This window comes from Phodopus roborovskii, unplaced genomic scaffold (assembly GCF_943737965.1).
Source record: "Phodopus roborovskii unplaced genomic scaffold, PHOROB, whole genome shotgun sequence".
Taxonomy (NCBI): domain Eukaryota; kingdom Metazoa; phylum Chordata; class Mammalia; order Rodentia; family Cricetidae; genus Phodopus; species Phodopus roborovskii.
The window spans coordinates 15,708,335-15,735,196 of NW_026125444.1; the positions used below are offsets into that span (position 1 = coordinate 15,708,335).

The window sequence follows — 26,862 nt, forward strand, 5'->3', positions numbered from 1 at the left end:
GTAGACTGTTGACCAACCTAATATTACAAGGGTTCACTGTTATGTTCCTGTAAGATTTCTTTAAGCAACTGAGGGTTTTAAATAGTTTTTGCTCTTTAGAATGTGATCTATGAGCCAGGCAGTGGTGACACACACCCTTAGCCCTTTCACTCAGAAGACAGAGGCAGGCGGGTAGAGTGAGTCCTAGGACATCCAGAGTTACACAGAGAAACCCTGTCCAAAAAAAAAAAAAAAATAGGATTGTGTTTTTATATAAGTATGGTGTAGTAGTCTAACTTCATTCCTTTTCATGTCTCTCTTCTGATTTTAAGGTAACAAGAATGTGGTAACCAGAGAGCACTTGGACCGCATGAAGAACAGTTGCATCGTCTGTAACATGGGGCATTCCAACACTGAGATTGATGTGGTAAGAGCATTACTGATCATTACTGGGATATTTTTAATTTTTCATTCATTCTCTCCTTCCCAAGTAACATACCGGAAGAAGAAAAAGCAGGGCCATGAGCTACCCTAAACATGACTGTCCTAGTAAAACAGTCCATATATATCTATTCAGCTACCAGCCCCGTGGCCTGTGCTTAGGGGCAAAATCAGGCTTTTTGTCTCAGTCATTTCAAATGGTTGTCTCCTTCCACAGGCCTAATCACCTGCTCAGACTTTGAAACATTTTCTTTCCATGTTGAGATTTGGGAGCTGCATAAACTCAGTGTGAGTCAGAATGGTAGTCAGTATTTTGAGGATGTTTAGTTTTTACATAAAGGTGAAGTAGGTGGGCTGGTCCATGAAACACTCAAAGGGGATATCTGGAGGGTAGGATGAGTCTGTCTTCCAAGCGCTGCAATTCCCTCTGCCTCTTTCCTGGACTAGGTCTCTGCTTAACATATTTCTTAAATTTCAGTAATTGGGTCTGTAGGTATCACCTTCATTCCAGAGCCACTGTGTATAGTGTGCATTGCTAAAACCTGGAAAGTCTGTCTCTGCATTTCTCTAATCTTATATTCCCCCAAACCTCTAATCAGTTGTCCAAGCAGTAGTTAATAGAGGTATTATTTATTTCTTTTCAGACTTACCAAAGTATCTCTCGGTATGACTTTGACTCTGGCTTTAAGTTTTATGGCATTTTATGGCACATCTGTCTTTCTCTCTGGGTAACTGGCTCAACCATAGCATGCTTTCATCTCCACTGAGGGAGGGCTGCTGTGATTGAGCTTCAGCATTACCAGGTAAGAACCAGCTGACACTGAGAGCCTTGCTGGGTAATATTTATTCTATGTGGTCTCTCTTTTCAGCCCTCTGTTCTATTCTTTTGTTATTAAAAACAGCTGGCTGGGGATTAGAGTGTCTCTCTCTCTCTCTCTCCCCCCTTTCTCTCCCCCCCCCTCTCTCTCTCACACACACACACACATACACACACACACACACCATACACGCGCGCGCGCATGTGCGTGCGCGCGCACGAGGCTCCAGGTTTAATCCCAGCACCACAGCACCAGAAAGAATTAAGGAAATAGCTAGCAAAGCCTGTTTCTAGTCTGAGGGTCTGAGTGCCATGGCTTCATTACTCTGTCTTGCCACTATATGTCACTATAGTTTGCTAACAGCTACTAGTCAGGTTGGTAGTTGGTTCTTGGGGGAGGAGTTGTCCTCTTAAAATTCACTTATGTGCCCTAAGTGAAGGAAAACCTTCACTAATAATGGTCAAAGGTAGAGGAGGGAGAAAAGACATTTTCCTTCTAAAACCACAGGAAGCTTTAAATAACCAATGCCATCATCTAACTTTTGTACTGCTTTTTCCCATCCCATCGCCTCGACTCCTCTGTGAGGGTTTATTCTTAACTTTAAACTGGGAAGCATAGGTATTAAGTACACTGAAAAGTCATATAATTGATCCAAAATTAAATTTAAGTGCAAAATTCAGGTATTTGAGCCAGTGGTGGCATATACCTTTCCTCCCCCACCCTTAAAGATTTTATTTATTTATTACATATATAGTCTCCTGGCTGTGTGTCTTCAGGCCAGAAGAGGGCACCAGACCTCATTATAGATGGTTGTGAGCCACCATGTAGTTGCTGGGAATAGAACTCAGGTCCTCTGGAAGAGCAACCAAGGCTCTTAACCTCTGAGCCATCTCCCTAGTCCAGTGGGGCACACCTTTAATCCCAGCACTTAGGAGACAGAGGCAGGGATCTCTGTGAACTTGAAGCCAGCCTGGTCTACAAAGGAAGTTCCAAGACAGCCAGAGCTATACACAGAGAAACCCTGTCTCAAAAGGCAAAAAAAAAAAAAGATTTTAAAAGATAGGCCAGACATGAGGACATGAGTAGTTTGTAAGAATAAAGGTCAAAAGACTATTTACCTTCAATCACAAATATTGTGTGATATATATATATATATATATACATATATATATATGTATGTATGTCAGCTGCAGTTGTAGTTGCTTGGAGTCAGTGAACATAACAAATTCCTCCCCTCATAGAGCTTATGTTTAAGCGAGAAGAAAAGCATGCATATATATATATGTATATGTACATATATATATATATGCATACATACATTTATGCACATTTGTGTAAAATTTGTAAGATTAAAAGTAAAACCATGGCCAGGAGAAGTAGCGCATGACAGAGGGGCTGGAGTACTAGACTGTTATTTTAAATAGTAGTGTCAAAGCCTAAAGTTGAAGGGATTAGCCATGTGGATGTTTAGGTAAGGAGCATTTTAAGCAGCAGCAGCAGCAGCTGATACACATGTCCTGGAGCAGAAGCAAACCCCAGTTTGAGGGGTGACAGCAGGCAAATGTGCTTGGTCCACAGTAAGACAAGGTGGGGAAGAGTGAAAGCTGAGGTCTGAGAGCTGATAGGCCAGACCTCTCAGGCCTGATTGCCCACCCCTAGAACCAGTCATACTCAGAGAGAGAGGCAGCAAGCTACTGTAGGGTTTCTAATCTGCTCAGTTTTAATATGATGGCTTTTACTTTAAAAGGGATTACTCTAGATAAGGTGTTGAAACTAGCCTTGGTTTTGCTGTTATTGCTAGGTAGACCCCATATTTGCCACATCAGGATCCAAGAGCCATTTCTCTCTTGTCTTTGAATTCCTCATGCTGTAAGGTAGATGCTAAATTAAATGGTCCAGACAAGATACTGTTCAGAGGGCTTTTGGAAATTAAGTTAGAACACATAAAACAAAATTTAAAGTAATAGAACACTCCAAGCTATAATCCCAGCATATCAGAAAGTTAAGACGGAATTGCTGTGAGTTCAAGGCTAACCAGGGCTGCATAGTAAGATCCTATCTCAAAGAAAACAGCAGAGTCAGCCAATAATTAGAACCAGAATGTTCATTCATTATTTAGGCAGTATATACCTAATACTTGGCCTTCTCTATACCAACTTTTAATTAGATGAAGAAAAATCATTGAATAACATCTTGCCTCTCATGGAGTTATATTCTTGTGGGGGAGATGGATAATAAATAAGTCAACAGTTACTATCTGTTACATTGAATGCAAAAAAACAAGATGAAGATGTTGAATACACTCTTTTAATTGAAATAGTCAAAGGGTATTTTTATGGATATAATATGGGGGGGGGCAAAATGAAAGAAAACGCAAGACATCTAAGTACTGTATATTCAGAGAGAATAGGCAAGCAGGGATGTAGCTCAGTGGTAGAACACTTGTCTGAAATGAATGCACAAGGGCCTCAGTTCAGTCTCACCATTGCAAAGAGGGAGGAAAAAAGAAAAATCAGAATGGCAAGTCACAGAGCCCAAGAAGCTGTGGTGAGGCCAACAGCAGGTATCGGCACCTGCAGCCAAGCCTGGAGACCTGCGCTGAATCCCCGGAGCCCACGTGATAGTAAAAAACCAGCTCCTGTACAGAATCTTCTGACCTCCACACATACCGTGCAGTCTTTATACGCAAAGATAAACAGATCAATAAATACGTAAGCGTGATAATTTTGTTTTTTAAGATGAAGCCCTGTTGACAGTAACAGGATGCGCAGAAAGGAGGTGAGGATAGAGGAGGCAGCTCAAGGAAGTAATGAATGAGGTGGGAGCTTCATGGGCTCTAAAAACTTAGATTCCCATCTAAATAGGAAAGAGGACAATTTTGAACAAATGAATAACAAAATATATCTGATGTATACTTTTGAAAACCTGGCTCTTGTATAAAAAGAAAAGCCTCTGGAGCTTGAGTAGGTGTGGGAACAGAGGAGGCTCTTCAAGATAGAGACAAGCAGTGCCTTGGGTTCAGGGGGTAAGCAGTAGAGGGGATGAGACCCCCTGTAATCAGGGGGCTTTGCTGAATCAATAGATGCAGAGTGTGAGGAAAGAAAGGAGAGTCTCTAAAAAACAATGTAGTGCTACTTTAGGAGAATAATTTGGTAAACAGTCATCCAGATAGATAATTGATCTTTTGTAACCAAAATTTAGAGAAGTCTTTATGTATCAAGTCAGTGTTGCTATGTAATATTTATCCATCTAGATTTTGTTGTCATATCGTTTTTTGTTTTTGAGGCAGGTTCTCTCTCTGTAGGAGACTCAGAGATCCATCAGATGACTGGCCAGATAGCTTTGTGATCAAAATTGAGAGTAATTCCTATGTTTGGGGGTTGATGGGGTAGGAGGAGCTTGAGGCTTGCTTGGGTTACATAGAGAGCTTCAGGCTCTCATGGGCTATGTGTTGTAGTAAGATCCTCCAAATGTCTCCCCTCTCCCCAAACTTCGAACTGTATATTTTAGGGGGAAAAATAGCTCATGAAAAAATGTTAGCCGTTTAGAAAGCAGTACATTTTTTTTTTCCTTAAAATAAGAATTCTATGAATCCCAGCGAGCCTGCTATAGGCTACTTGCTGGCCAACTCTGTTTTTCACACATTTCCTATCTCACGTGGAAGGTCTGATCAAGTGATAAACCATGATGTTCACATGCTTTCAAAACCTTTTTCCAACCAAAGCATTATTTTACCTAAGCCTTGCTGTTGATTCTGTTTTAAAGGACTGGAACCACAGCTGTGTTCCCAGGGTCGGGGCAGGGATGCCATGCATTGTTCAGAATCATGTAAGATCAGTGTGTGCAGGCATGTGCCGGCAGCTGGAGATGGTATCTGCATAAGCAACCCTTTTCCTGGTGGAGTGCTGAGTGTAAATCCGCAGCAAAGCCAGTTTGGTGCCGCCCACCCCCTTTTAGAGTGGTGGTACCAGAGATTGAACCCAAAAGCTTATGTTTATCCACCGACCTCCTCTCCCAGCCCCAGCTGGTTGGATTTTAGAGCTGTTCTTGTGCCAACAATAGGGTAGGAAACACTCTGAGGAGTGTGACTGCCAAACAGACAGTCCTCCTCCCTGGGAAGTGAGGAGATAACTTAACCAAGCTCCCCTTTAAACTGACCATCAAGGCCTTTGCTGTGTGCTGCCCCTTCTCAGCATTGACCATGTTCTTGTGTTCATAAACAGTTGTCTGTCCTTGGCTCCACCCATATTCTTGCTAAGGACTACTTGCTATGATGGTAGACTCTCGGTATCATGTCAGCTCTTTGCTCCCAGCCACCAAGATTGCTTTTCCTCTGGAAGACTGATGACATGAAACAATAAAATTCTGAACTACTTAACGTCTCATCTCAATATAAAATATTTGTGTTACCACGGAGCTGTATGTCTTGGCCATAGGTGGTTATACCCCTCTCCATGATGTTTTCAAAGGCTAAAGGATTTATTTGATATATATCCTTAACTTCTTCAGTCGTCTGCTTGCTTCAGTGATTTTTAATTCTGTTCCCATAATTTATTTATAATTTTTTAATATGTGTTGCTAGAGATCAAATCCAGTGTTTTATACATGCTGAGCAAGAATAGTACCACTAAGCTATATATCAAACTCTATTATTGTTGTTGGTATTGTTGTTGGTATCATTATTACTATTATTATCATTCTCATTATTCTCATATAGTATATCCCAACCTCAGCCTCCCTCCCTCCCTCCCTCATCCCAGCTCCCCCCCACTTCCCCTCTCCCCAACACTATTATTATTACTGCTGTTTCCTCTTCCTGTTTCTTTCCCTTTTCCTCTTCTTCCTTGTTTTCTTTTTTATGTAAGTGTTACATAGACCCACTGGAGCTGATCTACTTAGTCATGCTCTTGTTGGTTTGTATGTATTTGCTATTATAAATAATGCTAGAATGACCATTTTTCTTTGTTTTTGCTTTTGTTTATTGAGACATAGTTTTATTATAGCCCAGGCTGACGTTGGACTCTTGATTCTCCTGTCTTGCCCTCCCAAGTGCTGAAATTAAGGGCACATACCACTACACCTGTCTTAGACTAAACTTTCTTAGGCACTTAAATTCTTGACTTGAACAAGTATTTGTTTTAGGAGCCTAAAAATTAAATGCATTGATAAAAATCAGGTATCTATAACATTTGGTGTTGTTGCCGAATTACTGTGTAGAGTGACTGAATTAATTTTGAAATTTATGTCTCAAATTTTACATTTCCAGAGTGCCTAATAAAGAAATGATGGTCCTGACCATGGATAAATGCAGCTCTGATTACACTAAAATAGAATTATCTGTCCTTTTGCACTATTAGATTGCCATTTCCTCAGAGAGGGGGACCATGATTTTCTGGGCATTAATTGAGCACCCCATTGTATGTCTAGAGAGAATTTGGAGGTTTAAAATGAAAAGATAACTGTCTCTGTGCAAAAATGGTTCACTTTGTCCTTTGCCACAGCGCCTAGAATTACTATGTAACTAAAAATGTTTCTCTTTGTTTGAGGACTAGTATTTGCCAGAACTTTTCAGTTTTACCACAAGAGTTGATGGGGTAGTTTGGAATATGGGTACCCTTTCTCTTTCAGACATTGAAGAAGGAAGTAGTTGTCCTAAGTCTGCACACCTGTGACTGTCATTTGATTGCTGCTGATAATAACCTTACCATCTTTTCTTTTGTTCTCTGAATATACAATGTACAGAAGTGGAAAGAGGGTGAGCCCTTGGCGCTTTACTCTACCACTAGCATCCCTCTAAAGCTACCTCACACTTGCACTTAGGACACAGAGAGCTTCTGTAACTCTAGGATGAACCAGCCTTTTGCGAAGGTGCAACCGGAACATTGGGACATGAGGGCAGAGTCGTGCTCGCCAGCATGTGATGTTAGGACATTCAGCCTTCTCCAGCTAATCCCACTTGGCTCTGATCTTCTGCTGCTTTCTGTCTCTTCAGCACTCATGTGTTCAGTTTGCACCATATTAATCTGCACTTGTTTGCATGCCGCTTTGTATCTTCTTCTCACATAAGTATTCTATTGTGTCCCCAACTAAAATACGAGTTTTTTGAAGGCAGAAACCATGCCTTTGGTTTCTTTTGTATTTCCCATAGCACCTTTTACTGTGCTCAGCAGAGAGTGGGCGTACAGTATATGTTGTGGAATGACATCCCGAGTGATCCCTCCCTGGCTGGGCCTAAGATTAAATTCCCTGACATGGAACAGTCCTAACCACCCCAGGACAGGTATTCATCGGGCATGTTGGTTGCTTCTTTCGACTTGCTATTTGAAATGGCTCCCTTCGACACCTTTCCGTCTCCAGTGTCGGGGACTTGCCGCGGCTAATGGCGTTCTTCCTGTATGTGTTCCAGGCGAGCCTGCGGACACCTGAACTGACCTGGGAGAGAGTAAGATCCCAAGTTGACCACGTGATATGGCCTGATGGCAAGAGGATAGTACTGCTGGCAGAGGTGAGACTGTGGCTGACAAAAAGCTACCCCACTGATGGGAGAGGCTGCAGTTCCTGGCTCCCTCCTCTCCATGCCCCTGAGTCTTTCAACTCTGCCTCTTAAGCACAAGTTTAACTACTTTACCGGTGGATTTTGCTTATGACTGTGAAAGGTCTTTTCATTCAGCAATTAAGAAACTATTTTGGTTCCTTACTTTTCACCAATTACCCTGTCTCTCCATGTCACTCTGCAGGTTGAGTCAGATAATGACTATTACTGAGGAAGGAATTAGCAGATAGAATCAGTGCCACTTTGAGTGATGCTCACAGAGAGATAATGTCATCTGTGGGGTGGTTTAATCTGGCTGTGGTTTAATCAGACTGTCTTCGGTAAGCTTTGGGAAAGTCATGGCTTTGCTGATAGCGCCTCTACTTTAGTGTCTTCTGAACTGATGAACTGAGCCAGATGTACAGCAGGGTACCCAGCTTATTCTGCTAACGGGTTGCTGGATGGATAGCTTCACACTGCACTTCATCTAGCTCACGTCTCTTTTTCCTCCCTGTGCTAGGAGTTAAACTCAAGTCCTCCCACATGCACACATGCTAAGCAAGAGCGGGCGATATCCCCAGTCCTTTTTTGGGAGGGGGTGTTGTTCATGTGCGTGCTTTCTCCTGTAGAGTCAGAGGACACCTTGCAGAAGTCAGTTCTCTCCACCCTGTGGGTCTCGGGTATCAAACTCTGGTGTCAGGTTGGCAGGCAGCAGGTACCTTTACCTGCTGAGCATTTTCACTGACCCGCACACTTAGTCTTGACTTTCATCCCTTGTAACCTTTATGTCATTTTCTGACCACATTTCCTGGAGCGAACTCTCTGCCCTCTTAGCCCAGAGTTCCTCGGTGCTGGGAATGTTCCATGTTCTTCATGAAGCTGTCTCTTTTAAGGGAAGGCCCCAAATAGCAAGGGGTTTGGGTTCCCTTCAGTTTTCTTTCTTACATTAAAGAAACTGAGTATGAAAATGTACACAGTTTCATCTCCTTATGTAAGGACACATAGGCCAACTTTATATGTCCTTACTCTTTAACATTTTGCCCGCAGTCAACAGCCTTTAAATGCTTTAGGACATGTTTGGGAAGGCGTGCGGATGGTTAAGAGAAGAGCAAGTTGTTAAGTGTTTATTAATAGCTTTGACATCAGCCCCCTGTCTGGCAGTATTTCTAAACTGCCCTGGGAGGTCCCCCATAGCAATTTTGGTGATAAAAACAGACACAAAAGGTGTTTTTGGGCTATGTAGCTGAGCAAAATCAGTAGTCGGGCTTCCTAGGAAATAAAGCAAGAAAGGATAGCGTGGGGCGGGTTTTAGATCTTTTACTGTCTTCATTTGTCCACTCAGAATTCAAGGCTACCTGCCTTTGAGTAAGAAAACAAAACCAATAAGCACAAAAATCATCACAGCTTCCCAAATCCATACTTATCTCCCCCTCAGCCTGGAGAGGTTGCTTTCCTAGGATAGTCAATCTAAGGAATGCCGAACCTCAGAAGGAGGATATTTACTATAGAGAATGAGAAACTAACTTATGCAATCCTCAGTATCAGATGACTGCATTTTACTCCTTTTTATATAGTCCTGGAAATAGTTTAGGTAAAGCATTTATCAAATTTTTAGTGCTTTCATTTGAATATCAATTGATTCCAAAGAAGATATAGAAATAGCCAACAGACAAAGGGGGAAATGTTCAGGATCACTCATCATCAGGAAAATGGAAAATAAACCCACAATGATGTATTGCCTTACTCCGGTAAGAATTACCATTATCAGAGAGATAAAAGATATAACAGATTATGAAAAACAGTATGAGCTTCTCAACATCTTAACAGCAGAATGACTTTGTGTTCCAGTAATCCTATTGTTACATGTCTAAAGAAAACAAAATCATTCTGTCAAATAGCTACACTCCCATCTTCATTGCAGGCTGTTCACATCAGCCAAGAAGTGGGGCCGACTAAAGGAAATGTGGTACATACACACAAGGCATTCCGTTCTACCATAAAAACAAACTCCTGCCGTTTGTCACTGTGACAATGTCCAGTGAAATCAGCCAGACACGGAAAGACAAGTCATGCGTAATCTCAAACCTGTGTGATCTAAGGACACTGCTTACGGGGCAAGCTTAAGTGTTGGTGCATGCCTGTCATCTTAGCACTTAGGCGATGGAAGTTGGAGAGTTAGGGGTTCAAAATCAGCCTTGCTTACAAGTAAGTTTTAGGCCAGCCTGGGCCACATAGTAAGACTGTCTCCAAAAGAAAAGAAAAAGGTTAAATGTAGCATTATTTATAATAGCAAATAAATATAAATCAAGAGAATTCCTAAGTAAATCAGAATAGCTCTATTCAGGAGATTTATGAGCCTTATGTCCAAATTTTTCTCATTAGCCTTGTATCCTATTCTCATAGAAGGTGTGAGAAGAATAACTTTTGTAAACCAAGCATTTTAGCACACTTCTGCTATCTCAACATTCAGGAGGCTGAGGCAGGAGAATTGAGAGTTACAGGCCAGCCTGAGATTACATAGTGAGTCCCTGTCTCAAGAAACAAAAACAGTGGTAGCTTGGAGCTATGAGGTGGTGGGTCCGGACACGTTGATCAGTGGATGTTGAGTTTCAGGTAACTAGGGTGTAAATAGTTTGGGCATACTATCACCATACTGTAACTATAGGTAGCAATTGTGAACTTGACATTTAAAGATGCTGGAAGAGAGGATTTAAAGAAATGATAAATGTTTGAGGAAATAGATACATGTACTCTTGCTTTGAAACATTACATGGAACCCTATAAGTATGCATAATTTTCGCTTTGTTATATCTGTTAAAAACTGAATTTTAGGCTGGGTGGCAGGGGCACACGCCTTTGATTCCAGCACTTGAGAGGCAGAGGCAGGTGGATCTCTGTGAGTTTGAGGCCAGCCTGGTTAACATAGCAAGTTCTAGGACAGCCAAAGCTACACAAAGAAACCCTCTCTCCAAAAAAAAAAAAAAAAAAAAAAAAAAAAAAATACAAGAATATCAGTTCATTGCTTTGAGTTGAGTGCCTGCTATGTCTAACAATCTCAGTTAGACATAACTCAGGGAAGAAGTGGGAATTGGCAGTCATCCTTCCTCCACTCTTCAAAGGCCAGCAACTGCCCTAATGCCCTTTGCCTTGACTTTTGATCACTAGGGCCGTTTGCTGAACCTAAGCTGCTCCACAGTGCCTACCTTCGTGCTCTCAATCACTGCAACCACTCAGGTAAGCTCTGCAGTGGAACAGTAGTGGGCTGGAGGGGATCCTTAAGACAGGCCAGGTGTGGAGGCTTTGAAAAGCACATCAGCGTACACGTCTCTGCTTTTCTAGGCTCTCGCCTTGATAGAACTTTACAATGCTCCTGAGGGTCGCTATAAGCAAGATGTGTACCTGCTGCCCAAGAAAATGGGTAAGCTGTTCCTCCTTCCCCATTCTCTCCAAAGCAGTGATCCGTCAGAAGCTGAAGGAAGCTTGGAGACATTAACTTCCTGTGGGGGGGGGGGGTAGGGGAAGAAAACATCTTTACCTTATAAAACAGGAACTAGGAGTCGAGGTTATTCTATTCCGAGGTGACTTGTGTGATTCTCCACATAGGTTTTTCTAGAGAGTTCTTGCATTTTGCTGCGATTTAGAATACCTGCCTGAGAATTATTTTATTATGCCCTATTGCATTGCATGTATGTTGTATGTTGAGAGACAGGGTCTCACAATGTAGCCAAGGCTGGCATTGAACTCACTCCTGTTTTCTATCTAGGATTCCTGGCCTACCAATTAAATTTTAAAGATTTTCTCTTTTAAAGTATCATGTACGTAAAAATCTCAAAGGAGGAGGAAACTATTCTTTCCAAAAGAAAATATCTCCAGCCTTGTGATATCTGACTTATTCCAGTTCTAAGATGATAAATAGCCCCTTCTTTTAAGGGATACAGGTTCCTGTTAAGAGTTAATTATGGTCAGGGGGTGGCCAGCACTCAAGAGGCAGGAACAGGTGGATCTGTGTGAGTTCAAGGCCAGCCTGGTCCACAGAATGAGTTCCAGGACAGCTAAAGATGTTACACAGAGAAACCCTGTCTCAAGAAAAAAGAAAGAGAGAGTTAGTTATGTAGGTGATTGGTATAATAGAAACATTAAACTGTCTTAAATTTTTAAAAAGCCTGTCCCAAGCACCTAGGTGACATAAGCTCAGGGAATAAGTCAGCTTCTGGCTCTGCTCCGTCCACTTTTATAAGTTGCCGTATTTCCCCTTAGTACAGTTTGAATGGATCTAAGGTGGTAGCACAGGCCTTTAATGCCAGCTCTCAGGAGGCAGAGACAGGCAGATCTCTATGAGTTTGAGACAGCCTGGTCTACAGAGCAAGTTCCAGGACAGCCAGGACTACACAGAAACACTGTCTCAAACAAAACAAAACAAAGCTACCACAGTTTGGAAGGGTATGGAATGAATAGAGCAGTTTATCTCTTTGGATATATAATGAAGCTGAAAAAAACAGTGATACAAAGGTTGTAAAATTACTAAGGCAAATTACACAGGTCCAGGTTTTTTGTTTGTTTGTTTTTGTTTGTTTTTAGGTATTCTTCCCCAGTTCACTTGGATGTTAATTTTTCTGGAATGTATAGTATAGTATTTCTAGTATTTTCATAGTGTAATATAGACATCAAGACAAAACTAAAGGTGAAGCTTCCCATTTTCAAGGTCCATTCTGTTCCCGTTATTCCTCTCATTTCTTTTCTGAGGGAAAAGCTTCAGGGTAGATGGAGTTACTGAAAGAAATATTTGGCTGTTAAAGTCACTGGACTGGAAGCTGAGGGAGTCACTCCTTAGATTTGAGGGCGTATAAGCCAAAGTCAAGCATTTCCCAATCATCTCCAGGAACTAGACCTTGTTTTCCAACTTTTTAAGGCCTAGCTTAAGGAAATCAGCCAGATAGGAGACATGAATGCTTATCCCATGACTTCTGTGGTCTTTGCAGATGAGTATGTGGCAAGCCTACACCTGCCCACCTTTGATGCCCACCTGACAGAGCTGACAGACGAACAGGCCAAGTATCTGGGACTCAACAAGAATGGGCCCTTCAAGCCTAATTACTACAGGTGCCTAATTACTGCAGAAAGCAGAGAAGGCTGGGCAGTGAAGAGCTTTGGGCAGTCCAGCCATCCCTTGAACTCCCACACATACCTTTATATGAACTCAGAAAAATGGCGCATTTCCTCCAGGTCTCCCGCCTCAAAATACTCTGAGATCTTCTTTAAACATCGCCATCGTCTGCCCCCATGCACATGCTAGCCTTTTAAAATTACATTTTTTCCCCTTCTTTATGTTGTGAGTGTGTGTTTATGTGTGTGTGGAGGAGGGTGCATGTGCACATATTACACATGTGGAGGTCAGAGGTCAACCTATGGGAGTAAGTTTTCCTGCCGTGTGAGTCCTGGGAGACGGAAGCTTGGTGGCAGGTGCTTCTATCCAGTGAGCCTTCTTGCTGGTCCATGGCCTTTTTCACTGACGTGAAAGGAGCCACGGTTATCTATCCTCAGCATATACACTAGAAAAGCCCTGTCTCCCTGTTCACCTGTGGGCTGCCAGCTGATAGCATCAGCTCATCTTTCTTTTTCCCTCCAGGTATTAAGTTCCTGTAATGCAAGACAGAAGGCGTTTTAAGGAATAGAAGAACCAAGCCTTTTCTCCACTACTATCCAAGGAAGAACCCAACAAGCTGCTTCTCCAACCAGAGCTGCCCGCCGTGCTCATCCTATGTGTTAGGTTATTTATTTATTAAAATCTAGAATCCTGTGCCTGTAGCCTTGGCCCAGAGTGTGGTTACTACTCCTGGGGCCCTGAGAGCCACAGAAGACAGGCTGAGGAAGAAAAGAAATGGGCAATAATCGTTCCAAGTGCATCATTCACGTCGTTGCCCGTTGATGGAATCCTCAATGATGGCCATTTTTCTTTCCAGGCTCAGGAGTTAGTTCAGGGATGCCAGACTCCTTGTTACTTAGGGTTTTCTGGAATACATTTTCAGCAGCTGCCTTTCTCAAAGCTTTGGTCCTTTCCCCAGGTGAGGCCTTTTTGGAAGCCACTGACTTAACAGGGCCTGGATTCTTGGTCTTGAAAGTTCCTGTCACTGCCTTCTTTATATAAAAAGGCTAGTGAGGTTCGGAGTGTTATGTAAGGTCTTGTAAGCTACACCAAGAACTCAGCTGTGCCTGTGTCTGTGCCTACTGGGCTCTCTCTTCTTACCCAGGACTCCTTTCTGTTCCTTGAATATTATGTTCGTTTTAATGCTTCCCGGTTCCAAGAGGGGTGTGCCTCCGTGATCTTAATACCTCTGGTGTTGGCCAGGCATTTGTTTTGCTCTCTAACCCCACTAAACTCTGCTCAGGAAGTAGGGGACCAGTTCCACTGGGACCCATAGTTCTGCTTCCTTGTCATTTAACTGGGCCGTTTTCTAGGAAGTCCCCTCTAGACTGACACTGTCTCAGAAAAAGAGAGCTTCATGTGGATAGTGTTTCCTGAAACTTCTTCTGGAACTGAGCTGGCAAAGATGTTTGCTAGAGATTTGGAAGCTTGAGACTTTGGAGGGGATCCTGCTTGACATCCTGAAGAAGCAAGTCTGTTTTCCAGGACAGACGTCATGGCCTGCCTGCAAAAGACAGGTGACTCTGTCATCTGTATCCACATGATGAAAAGCAGTGTGAGGGCCGGGGGTATAGCCTAGTGGTGAAGCAGGTGCCTGGCATGTATAAGGCCCTAGGCTCAGTCACTGGGTACTAGGGAAGGGGATGGGAACTAGTTTGAGCCTCATCAGGCATTTGCGCCTTTGGCTGTTGCTCTAGGGAAAAGTGAGATCTGCAGTCCCGTATCTCATCTTTCTCTGCTGCTGCTGCTGCTGCTGTATCTTTATGCTCTGGCCCCCTCTGTTTAGGGATTCTATTTCAGGGAGTGACTTAAGTAACTCCATCATTATAAAAGAGCTAGTAATGTAAACAATGTGAAATTTCTCGTTCCACCCAAGATTTAGATTTCCTTTGGAGACGAACTGACTGGTTTCAAGGTTTCCATTGGGATCGATTGTTTTCAAAAATTAAAACCTGTGTGGCCCTTGGAGTCCTGAGTTAAATGAGTTCCTCTCATGGCCCATCCTACTTTAAAGCCTCATGTTTGTTTCCTGTGTATTTCTTATATTGTTGTGCTTCAAAGTCTCAAGACCAAGGTCATTCAAACAGAAGACACATGGATTCACGCCCTGTCTCCCCCATCTCTACTTGGCCTTTTCAGATGCCCTGGGAGCTAGCCTGGGAGTGGTGTCCTTGTTCTTGAAGATAGGGAAACAGACCTTTGCCGTATTAGATGGTATTCAGGCTCAGCCCAGAAAATGAATTCTTCACAGGGCATCATCTGTGGCTATATTCTCTTTTATGCCGAAGACCATAGAGGCTAAAGAGGCCACAAAGATACTCAGTTCTGTTTGCCTCATTCTGACTTTCGTATTAATAGCTTATCGTATCACTCTCCCACTACCATCTCTGTTTTATTGTCGTTGGGGTTTGTTGTTGTTTTAAAATAGTCTCACTCTGTAACCCTTGCTGGCCTCAAACCTACGGCGATCCTCCTGCCGTGGCCTCCTGAGGTGTGTGCTACCATGCCTAGCTAGCTCTTAATTGGGTCTCTTTAGCAAAAGATTCAGATATCTGTGCCTCATCTTATGTCCAGGGCGGATTCCATTAGGCAGGTATCTGGACTCTAATTTTTTATATACATGGGCCTCAAGTCCTAACCTGCTGGTTTTCAGCAAAGCCTTGCTCTCTACAGAGCTTCCTATGTGTGGTACTTACAGAGTACACTCTGTCAAACCATGGTGAAGAGACCCATTGGAAATAGGAAGGGAGCCACTTGGGTCTCTAAGGTGGGTTGCACTGTGTCTGGCCGCGGTGAGGTATTTGACTATGAGTTGCAGGCGGTATCTATTCCCTTCTCTCTGGAGACTGCTGTGTCATCAACCATTAAGAAAGCAACCAGAAGTAGGGATGTAAGTCAGTGGCAGGACACTTGATTAGCTACGGTGTACCCAGCCCCCGGGTCAAATCCCCAGTCCAGGGGCTTGTGGGGAATGTGGAATAAAGACAGAAGGTAGCCCAGGACTCCTGTCTAATTTTGGTCCTGTTAGAACCAAATCATTGCTCCCTCTAACTTTGGAATCAGAGAACATCTCTTCTTATTCCAACACTTCCTCTTAGATGCATCCTAGCTACCAGGAGGTAAGAAGAAGGCTGATTATCTCTAGGTATGTGGCCCTGGCTGATGGGGACACATACCTCTCATCTACAACGAAATGTGTGCTACTTCTTCACGGTCTTCTTGCTTTCTTGGTGGAAACATTGTTTCCTTTTTCTTGTTAAAATTCCTCTGGGCCACCTTCCCTCTGCCCTCCTCTCCCTCCTCATGTGCCCTTCCCATGAGAGCACGCTCCCATGCCACACACTCCTGCAAAGCTTTTCTTTGCTGCTTGGCTTTTCTCTGAACAGATCTGAAATTGCTGCTCCTGTGGTTTCCTCAGAATTAACTTTGTCATGGTTTAAAAAAAAAAATCAGAATGCATTATTGCATTAAGCTTTTTTAATAAAGGAAAATTATGGAAAGAAAATAGGTAACACCAGCAAATTATATATTGACAAGCCTAAACTATATATATACACATATATATATACATATATATATAAATAATCATCTAGTTCTTCCTGTCACCTTACTGAAAGGAACAAGACCTCTAAGGATCACCAGTTCTGAGAAGCTCTTGGAAATTTTATGTCTAAGTGATTGTATTAGATCAGCAATAATGACTATGTAATCTCAAAAAAAATAAATAAAAAATTCTTAAAACTGATCTGTGTCCTGAGAATACCACTTGCTTCTGTGAACTAGGAACTCAGAGATGAGAGGTATCTGGGCAGCAGACGTGCAAGGTTATCTGCCATACACAAAGGTGTAAACAGCTGATGCCACCACCAGCAGCCATGTTTGAGTGACCATTGCCCTGAGATTGTTTTACACTGAGACCCTGCTAATGAGTACCTTGTCCCTCCCCCACCACCCAACCTTGACACACACCTTCTCAGAACCACCACCTTCTTGAGATAAGGACTGTGAGGTCAGTTACCATTTTAAAAAAATAAATAAATAAAGCATGGATCTAGGTCACCAATACCACTGTGCTGTTACCAGCAGTTTACCCGCCAGCCGGGTCCCAGAGCCGTGTCAGCCCCAAATAACACACAGACACTGTATTGGATATAACACTGTTGGCCAGTTACTAGCGTTTCTTGTTGGCTAGCTCTGTCTTAAATATTAACCCATTTCTATCAATCTAAGTGTTTCCACGTGGTCTTATCTTACCGGAGAGAGGATCCGGACCTCTTCCTCTCGTGTCTACATCTTGACTCTCCTCTACTACATCTCCCAGAATCCTCCTTGTCTCCTAGTTCCACCTATCTTTCTTTCCTATTTGCCAACAGTGCTTTATTCATTAGCCAATAAGAGAAACATATTTACAGAATGACATCTCCCATCACTGTGCTGCCCTTATGTTGGGACCAAAAAATCTAAATGCCCGGAATCTGACTGTATCCAGCCAAAGGGGGCGGGGGACCAGGAAGAGTTTTATCTCTAAATTAGAAACTAGAGTAAGAACGGTTGCCTGTTCTTTCTCAACTATTTGTAAGCTTGTTATGGGGGGGGGGTAATTTTCTTATAATTTACTTGCTTATAAACTGTAATGCTTTATGTTCAAGTTTTATTAGCCTGATGTATAAAAAATACTGTTTAAAGTAGGCCTGGAGAAATAACTCCATGGTTAAGAGCACTGGCTGCTCTTCCAGAGGACTCAAGTTCAATTCCCAGCACCCATATGCTGGCTCACAAGCGTCTGTAACTCCAGCTCCTGATGATCCAACGCCCTCTACAGGCACTGCGTGCACATGATGCACAGACACAGGCAAAAACAAAAAGGGGGGACACTGCTTAAAGACACTGGCACATACTGGTTACTTCATAACCTCCAGTTCTGGGTCCCAGACTAGGGCCCCACAGCCTCTGTTGCATCCTGTGCCAAATGTGCTCTTTATCATCCTGTCTGTCTAGTAACCCACCAGAAATAAGGGAATTGAAGACCTCCTGCATCTTATTTTTTAAGCTGTGTTAGGGCCAGGTACTTACTATCTATTTAACGAAGTATTTTGCTTTTGTGAATTAGAGTGCTTAAATGTTTTATCTCTAATTATTCATCTTTGTACCATCAACCCTCTGTTAGAAGCCCCAGTTTGGAAATAAAGCCTTGGGACAAGAGAACTTGGTAGTATATTGTGTGTGTTCCGGGTTTTTCTTTTTCTTTTTTTCTTTTTTTTTTTTTTAGGATTTTATTTTTAATTCTGGATCTGTGTGGGTATGTGAGTGTGAGTGCTGGTGCCTGTGGAAGCCAGTGACCTACAGGCAGTTGTGAGCCACCTGGTGTGGGTGCTGGAAACAACTGAACTCGGGTCCTCTGGAAGAGCAGTGAGCCCTCTTAACCACCGAGCCATTTCTAGCCCTGCATGTACAGAGTTTAAAAGACTGGCAACATCTCAGCAAGTGGAAAGAGACATAGACCGGCCTGACAAATGGTCTCCCAGGTAAACTGCTGGGTGCCTCTGTGGCCATTGGTATTTGTGATTGTCACTCATTTGTGAACAAATAAGCCGAATGGCCTACGGTTTTAAAGTTTTTCAGATGATTGAAGTTTCTTGTGGCTTCATCCAGTTTTTCTCTGGACACGTCATGACAAGTTCTGAACATCTGACTGGGCTTGTACTGAGTAGATAGATATGTGATCTTTACTGTTTTCCAATCCACTTGGAGAAATCACCTTCTGATTCTTTGCAGTCTTCAAATTTGCAAGTCCCATCTCTGAAAGCAAAGCCAAGATGGAGGTCAGCAGTTGTTTTAGATGAAGCCAGAGGAGGCCTCCTCAATCCCACTCCCAATAGATCAGTCTTTGCCCTTTGCCTTGGGAATAAGCAGAAAAAGGAAGAAAGCCTCAAAACTAGTGTCTGTGAGGATTTTACCAATTGCCAGGGCTCACAGGAGAAACATTTCTGGGACTGTCAGTCCGAGAGCTCTGGCTGCTTAAGAGAAGAGGTACAGGAGAGGTAGATAATGAATTCTTTTTAGTAAGCCAATGGGCTGTGCTGTGGCAAGTCTGTCACACTAAAGCAGGGATAAACTAGCAGGCGTGGGTTGTGAATCTTAATGTAGATTGTACATTTTAAAGAGTTTAACAAATTATGCTCTAAAAAAAATTCCAAAATCAAATACTTTGTACCTTGAGCCAAAGATTTTCTTGGAAATTCACATGAATTTATTTGCAAAGCCAAGGTATTGCAAAAGGAGATTTTGCTCCCCAGGGGACATATTGCAATGTTTAAAGAGATTTTTGGTTGTCATAACTAAGGGAAAAGTGCACCTGGCATATTTCAGGGGCAGCCAAAAGTTCTGCTGAAAAGCTTAAAATGTATGTGACACTCTCCCATAACAAATGCTTTTTTCTGTACAAAATGCCAGTAGCACATGGATTGTGAACCCCTGTGTTGAACATACAGAAATGTGGTGTGCAAAAGCTAATGAAGAACCAGATGTGGTGCACATCTGCAATCCCAGCACTTTGAGGACAGGAAGATCAAGAGTTCAAGGTCATCCTCAGTTAAACCATGTTTGAAACCAGCCTGAGCTACATGAGACCTTAACTCCAAAAACAACAACAACAACAAAAAACAAAACAAAAACAAAAAACAACAAAAACCCCCACAAGGTTGGCCCTCCAAATTAGCTCCATCCACAGTGGAGTAGGCTTGAGAATAGAAGATTGGTGAGATATTGGGGACCAAAAAAGTATCCAGAAATTTCTAAGGAATGAAGTGCTCCCTCTTTCCCTGCCATCTTACCAACAAAGCTAAGGGAGAAAGCATTGTGAGGAGGCACACTGGCTTTAAGAGCACAGGGTGTTCTTGCAGAAGACCTGAGTTCAATTCTTAGGGTCAAGATGGTAGCTCCCAACTATTTGTAACTCCAGTGCCAGGAGATCTGTCTCCTCTCACCTCCATGGGTACCAGGAAGGCATGTGGTGCATAGATACACGCACAGGCAGAATGGGATGGAGATGTGTATGGTGTCTCATGTCTGTCATCCTGGTACTCAAGAGGATGTAGCAGGGTGACCAAGCATTAGAGGCTAAGCTTGACTACATCGTTTCAGGCTATCCTGGGCTATGCTATGAGACCATGTCCCTAAGACATAGAAAAGGAGGGATAATAGCATTGTCTAAGGAGAAGAAAAATACCACAGTTTGGGATCCCAGCAAAGTTTGTTTGACAGCAACATGCCTGAATGAAGTAAGGAGGCTCCAAAAAAAAAAAAAAGTCTAGAGAAAAAATGGTCATAAATAGGATCCTAAAGAGCAGTAGCTGTGCTAGCTAGTTTTATGTGAGCTTGACATAAACTACAGTCATTTTGGAAGATAGAACTTCAATTGAGAAAAAGTCCCAGCAGGCTGACCTGTGGGCAAGCTTTTCTTGATTGATGGTTGCTGTGGGAGGGGCTGACTCACGGACAGCACTGAGCAAGTGGTCCTAGGTTGTATAAAAAGGCAGGCTGAGGAAGCTGTGAGACACAAGCCAGTAAGCAGCATCCCTCTATGGCTTCTGCTTCAACTCCTGCCCTGGCTCCCCTCAGTAATGGACTCTAAGCTGTCAGATGGAATAAATCCTCTCCTACCCAAGTTGCTTTTGGCCGCAGTGTTTTAGCGCAGCAACTGAGGCCAGTGCTGTAGTAAACCATGAAAACGGGGTTCTTCCATAGCAGCAGCATACTCACTACACTGAGACAAGACGCAATATATAAATAATACTTTGGGAATCCCAGGCCGTTCTCTGCGCTTACGAGTTTCCTCATTAGTAAAAACCGGATTCGTGTAAATAACCTGTGAGAAACAGGTGTGGTACTTGAAAAACATGTAGTGAGGAGCTTGGTACAGCCCCCAACTCAATGACCCCTCCACCACCACCACCCCTCCACCCACCACCACCCCTCCACCACCACCACCCCTCCACCCACCACCACCCCTCCACCCACCACCACCCCCTCCACCCACCACCACCCCGCCCCCGTCTTCCCAAGGCAACAGGTTAGGAGAGCGATTTGGTCCCCTCTCCTTCCCCTCAGCCATTGTCAAGCCAGATCTGCCCGTCTAATTCAGGAGAGGGCAGAACCCACAGCCTTCAACTGCCCGGTTACCTTGAGCTCTTAGTTTTTGTTTGTTTGTTTGGTTTTGGTGTTTTGTTTTGTTTCTCTTTCCTTTTTAATTGTAGTATTTATTGTTTGTATATGTGGGAGTGGGGGAGGAACCGGCGGAGTACTTGTGGAGGTCAGAGAACAATTTTCGGCAGTCCCTTTTCTCCTTCCACCATGTGGGGCCCCGGGGATCGAACTCAAGACCTTAGGCTTAGACTAGAAGCAAGTGCCTTTACGCACTGAGGGGAAGGCAAGAGCACCACGAAAAGGGTGCCCACGTGCGGGGCCAGATGACAGGGAGCAGCCAGCCCCTCGAGGGCGTCGGGGATCTCAGTGAGTCCCCTCCCCGCGACTCCCATTCTCCCTGCCAACAGCTCTCTTCAGAAAGCTTCCCGAGAGGCTAAGTTTGTGGTGCGGTGGCTCAGGCTATCCCAAAGGGACAAGCCCTCCTCTGCGACAAAGCGGGATACGGGAGGCGTGCAGCAGCTGGGATTGGGGGTCCGGGTCGGTGGCAACGCGGTGTGACAGGGGCGGAGACTAGGGCTCGCAGGGAAAGGCCGCTAAGTGGGACAGGACAGCCTGAAAGGAGCAAGGCAGCGCGGAGCTGAGCCTCCTGGGCTCCGGGACCTCAAGGCGAGAGGTGGAGGAGAAGCCGGCCGACCGGTCCCAGGCTGCCAGCAGCAGCGCAGCGAAAGCCGGGGTGCGAGGGGGTGGAAATGTTCCTTGAAAGAGTCCCCGCCTCTGACTGGCTTATCAGCCAATAGCAACACCGGAGGCGGGGTCGCAGGGAGCAGTCACAGCCAATAGGAGCGGAGGGGCGGGGCCTGCCTCCGGGCGCGCGCTGTGCTGGGGTCGCCCCGGGCAGAGATCGCCGAGCTGCTGCTGCTGCTGCTGCTGCTGCTGCAGCTGCAGCTGCAGGGAACAGCTGAAGCGAGCTGCTTGCTAAAGCGAGCCGGCCCAGCATGGATGACCCCGCGGCGCCCGGGCCCGCCGGCTCGCCCGCCAGTGACAACGGCAACGGCAACGGCAAGGGGAAGCCGGGGGCGCCCAAGGGCCGGGAAGCGTTCCGCAGCCAGCGGCGGGAGTCGGAGGTGAGGAACCCGGGGACGCCCGCCGGCGGTTGAGGTGCCGCGGCCCGCCCGCAGCCCCGTCCCTCTCTCGCCCTGTTGCCTGCGGTTCCCCTGACCCGCGCGAAGAGCGTAGCGGATACTTTGCAGACACTTAGTAGCTGCCGCCGGGTGGAGCCGGAATTCGGACCCCTGTTTGCCGATGGGGAACCAGCGCGCTGAGGTGCTGGGACCGGCTGGCCGGAGGGGTGGGAGCCCCAGCTCGGCCGCGGGAGGCAAGGGTGGGCAGGCGAGCGGCACACCTCCCACTCCAGACTGCAGCAACTGGCTCTGGACCGGACCACACCGGCCCGGAGCACCTGCTTTCCCGTGCTACCCCCTGCACTCGGGATGATGGAGGAGGTGGCCTAGGGAGCGCCTTCCACCGACACCCCGCCCCTGTCTGGGGGGTTCAAAGAGACGCGATTCAAGCTGGGGTAGGACCAGAGCGGCATTTGGGTGCAGCTGCCCCAAGGGGGTTGACCATTTGGGTATCTCCCGCCTCTAAATTAAAAAAAAAAAAAAAATCTAACTAGGACAATGAAAGGACTGAATTATTACCCCCCCACGCCACACACACACACACACACACACACACACACACACACACACACACACACACTCAGGACAAAAGCCACCAACAACAGGGTTGCATTAGCCCTAGCTGGGCTTGAACGCCCTGCGTTCAAGCTGAGGAGAGCCTTGAACTCTTTCTGATCGTCCTGCTTCCATTTCCCACGTGCCAGGTTACAGTGTGTGCCGCCAAAGTGAGCCTAACCCTTTCATTTTACTACGCAAAAGACACAGGGCTGGGGGATGTGGCCCAGTGATGGTGTACTTGCCTTGCATGCTCAAAGTGCTGAATTTGATCCCCAGCACCCCAAAGAGCCCGAGGGAGGGATCAACTGGAGGGTAAAAGAGATAAAGCTTGCCTTCTTGAGATCAGACACATGGTAAAACAAATGGCCAAGACCACTAAGTTCAGTTTCTGTCAGGCCAGTGTTTTTTGTTTGTTTGTTTGTTTGTTTATTTATTTATTTAAGCACTACCATTTATTGTTTGTGTGGCTTTGGGCAAATTACCTAACCTATCTGAGCTGCAGTTTCTTTGTCTGTAAAATGGGATTGACACAATAAATAATTGAACTTAAAGTGTTCAGCACAGCTCATGTAATGTAATTAACTTATAACTCATCATTCTCATTAAGTGGCAGAGGGAGGGGGTCCTACAAATCAAGTCCACGGTGGTCTGTTTGAATACTACTTTGCAGTTTCCAAAGCGATTTATTTGTCTGTTTGGTTATTTGTTGTACAGAGATGGAGCCCAAGGGCTCACAAACCTAAGCATGTACTACCACTGACCTTTCACCCTCCCGCCAGCTCCTGTTTTATAAAAGGTAAAAACAGGGGGGGGATTGCCCCCAAAGTCACCACCTTGTACCTCCTTCCCAAAGAGAGACTTTGTTTGTTTGCTTCAGTGGAAGAAAACGGTTTATTTTGGCTCGTGGTTTCAGAGGTCTTTCATGGTGGGGAGGGCATGGTGGGGGAAAGCTGCTCATACCTTGGCTGCACAAAGCAGAGGAAGTGAACATTGTTCTTGATCAAATATCTTCCGGAGATAACAATGAAGTTATTAGGTGCTAATGCTATGTCAGTGAATAAGGCAGAATCTTTGTCCTTCTATAGCTCACATAGGAAGGGTGGGGAGACGGATGGTGTGCAAATAAGTGGCTGTGGAGGGCTTGTTGGATCACCCTTCTGAAATACATAATGATCCTCACCCACCACAGCTTTCTTCAGGAAAAGGCTCTCATAGTACTTCGCTTTTGCCAGTGAGTTCACTGTCCATACCCAGAGTTTTCCAGGCACTGCTGTTTACCTGCTGAATTTCTGCAGCTGCATTTTTCATGCTTGGAAGTGAATGGCTGCTGTAATTGTCTGTCTGGGCTCACTGCCTCCAGAAAGCCTTGCTGGAAAAATTAGTCCCCACCCACCCACCTTCCAGTATGTCCCCTATCATCTTTGCAGTGCCCAGCTCTGCATTTCCTTCCCTCTTAGCTTTCCAGTAGAGGGCAGTCCTTAGAGAAGATAGTTTTCTAGAGCGTCTGAAAAAAATTGCTAGGAGAGAATTACAACTGGCACAAATCAAGAGAGCCATATGCTCAGGGCCTTTCTTGTACTTAACTCATTAGTCCTTACAATAGCCATCTGAAGAAAGTATTATTATCCTCGTTTTATGGATGAGAAACCTGAGCATTTTCCAACAATAATTACTGATGCCAACCAAATGTCCTACAGGTGAATTCAGTTCTGACACTCATTTCCCAGGATTACTGCATACACAATATATTGCCCCCACTTCAGATGCCAGCCACAAGTGAGATTCCTAGATTGTATGCATTTCTTCTTGACAAACTGAAAACTCAGGTTTGCATGACTGAACTAGAATGACTGAACTCGGGATATATATATATTTAAGATTCTAATTTTTAAATAAAATCAGAAATAGAAGAGATCCCTAAGACAAAATAGGGGCTTGGCTTGAGATTCTATACCTTCTCTCAGGGTCAACATCTTTTCCATCAATGCCAAACTGCAAGTCACTGTTTCAGGGATGCTCCACACACACCTCTCTTTCTTTCTATGCAGTTGGATGTGTGCATGTGTGTGAAGGCCGGGGGTTAATCTCGGGTGTCATTCCTTGGTTTTTGAGACAGTCTTCCACTGGTGAGGAACTAGCCTAAGCTGGCCAGGATACCTGCCCTAGCACTGGGGTCACAAACATGTAGTCATGGGTTCTAAGGACTGGCAGCACTCATGCTTGCATAGCAAGCACTGTACTGACTGACCAAATTAGCTTCTTAACCCTGTCTAGGATTTTCATATGAACCAGGGTAAGGATCAGTTAATCAACTGGCCATGAAACTGAGCTCACTCTATGGTCTGCACCCCACCATCATAAGATCAATGCTTATTAGCTTCAAAGTGTGCTTAAGTTTTCTAGTAGGGCCAAGAGTTATCAGTAACATTAATTCTGGTATAGTGAATGGGCTCCTTAGAATGTTCTAAGGATTTTAGGAACACTGTGCTAGTAACCAAGGGCAAAGACCAGATGTTTACTTTATACTATGCTGAGGCACAGAGAAGCAAACTTAGCCATGATCACATATACATGATCCAGAATTTCAAAGATTCACACAGTGACTCTTGACTGAAATCCTACATTTGGAAGGCTGAGGCCGAAGGATGTCCTTTGAGTTCAAAGCCAGTCTGGATTATATAGTGAGTTCTGGGGCATCCTGGCCTATAAAATTAGACCCTGTCTCAAAGAAACAAAGAATGAAAATATCTAGGGATGTAGCACATTTAATAAGGTACCTGCTTAGCATGTACAAAGCCCTAGGTTTAATACCCAGCAACACATATGTCCTTAATCCCAGCATTGTCTAAATAAATAGAGTTCATATAAAAAATATACTAAAAAATACTCATAAAAATCTTAAGAGGTTAGAGGGTGAGGGTTTTAAAATATAAATATTTTTAAATGGATTATACATACAACATCATAGGAAATGTATTATTTGATACTACTTTCTTTACACTAACTCTGGGTAATTAGATGTTAGAACTCCCATTTATTTATTTATTTATTTATTTATTTATTTATTTATTTATTTTGGTGTGTGAGAAACCTTCAGCATGAGACAGAACTTGAGCCAGAATTGAGTTCTCCCCTTTCTTGCGGTTTTTGCCTATCTTTTTTCTTAGACATGAGCTAGATGTTCCTTTTGCCCCTGTTTCATGTACATTATATATAAGCTCAGGTCATTGCTTTCTTTTTGTTTGTTTAGTTGGTTATGGTTTTGTGAGGCAAAGTCTTATATAGTCCAGCCTGGCCTCAAACTCACCACATAGCTGAGTGATGGGACTGCAGGTGTAGCCACCACACCCTGTTTATGGGATACTGGACATCAAACTTGGTGCATTCTACCAACTAGCAACATCCCGGCTCCCTTGGGTTTTGTTGTTGTTGGGGTTTTTTTTTGGGGAGGGGGAGGTGACCATATTTCACTATGTAGCCCAGGCTGACATCAGGCATGGATCCTCCTGCTTCTGCCTCCAGAATGGAGCGTCATAGGCACATGCTACCATGCCCTGCTTTAAATGACAGCTTTCATTGTTGTTTATAGTCCTGTCCTTTAGCTAGACTTTCTGATACTGGATAGCAATCCCCAGCCCTTCCCTAAACTGGGCCTCAGATTTTGGCTTGAAAGGGAAGGTTGCCTCTCAGATGAAAGGGCCAATAGGACTTTGTAGATGACTCTCTGATCTGACCTTGGCCTCCAAGATGGGACAAAGGTGAAAATGAGTCACATTCCTTCTTTGACAACCTCTTTTCCCATTACCGGAAAACTTTCTGTATTGTAGGGCTCTGTGGACTGCCCCACTCTGGAGTTTGAATATGGAGATGCAGACGGGCACGCAGCAGAGTTGTCAGGTATGAATAGATGGGTCAGTAGTGAGTAGAAACGTGGTCGGGAAGGGACAGCTTCTCTGGTCTTAGCAAAAGCCAGTGAACAAGGGCTGTTACCATTGTACCCTTCCCCCAAGCCAATTATAAGTCTGTCTTAGGTTTCCTTCTGTGAGTTCCCCTTGAGGGTGGTAG

General features: G+C 44.3%; 2 protein-coding genes across 6 annotated transcripts in view; both read left to right on the top strand.

Moving 5' to 3' along the window:
* The window catches only part of Ahcyl2 (adenosylhomocysteinase like 2), a 134,740-nt gene extending 121,165 nt beyond the window's left edge, over positions 1–13,575 (top strand). For all 5 annotated transcript variants that reach the window (XM_051175822.1, XM_051175823.1, XM_051175825.1 and 2 more), the window contains exons 12-17: positions 312–406; positions 7,645–7,743; positions 10,936–11,004; positions 11,110–11,188; positions 12,750–12,870; positions 13,397–13,575. In XM_051175822.1, the coding sequence (XP_051031779.1) occupies positions 312–406; positions 7,645–7,743; positions 10,936–11,004; positions 11,110–11,188; positions 12,750–12,870; positions 13,397–13,403 (470 nt within the window). In that variant the 3' untranslated portion in view covers positions 13,404–13,575. The remainder of the gene's footprint in view (positions 1–311; positions 407–7,644; positions 7,744–10,935; positions 11,005–11,109; positions 11,189–12,749; positions 12,871–13,396) is intronic.
* Positions 13,576–22,019: 8,444 nt separating this feature from the next.
* The window catches only part of Strip2 (striatin interacting protein 2), a 34,673-nt gene continuing 29,830 nt past the window's right edge, over positions 22,020–26,862 (top strand). The window contains exons 1-2 of the mRNA XM_051175827.1: positions 22,020–22,182; positions 26,625–26,694. Of these exons, the coding sequence (XP_051031784.1) occupies positions 22,054–22,182; positions 26,625–26,694 (199 nt within the window). The 5' untranslated portion in view covers positions 22,020–22,053. The remainder of the gene's footprint in view (positions 22,183–26,624; positions 26,695–26,862) is intronic.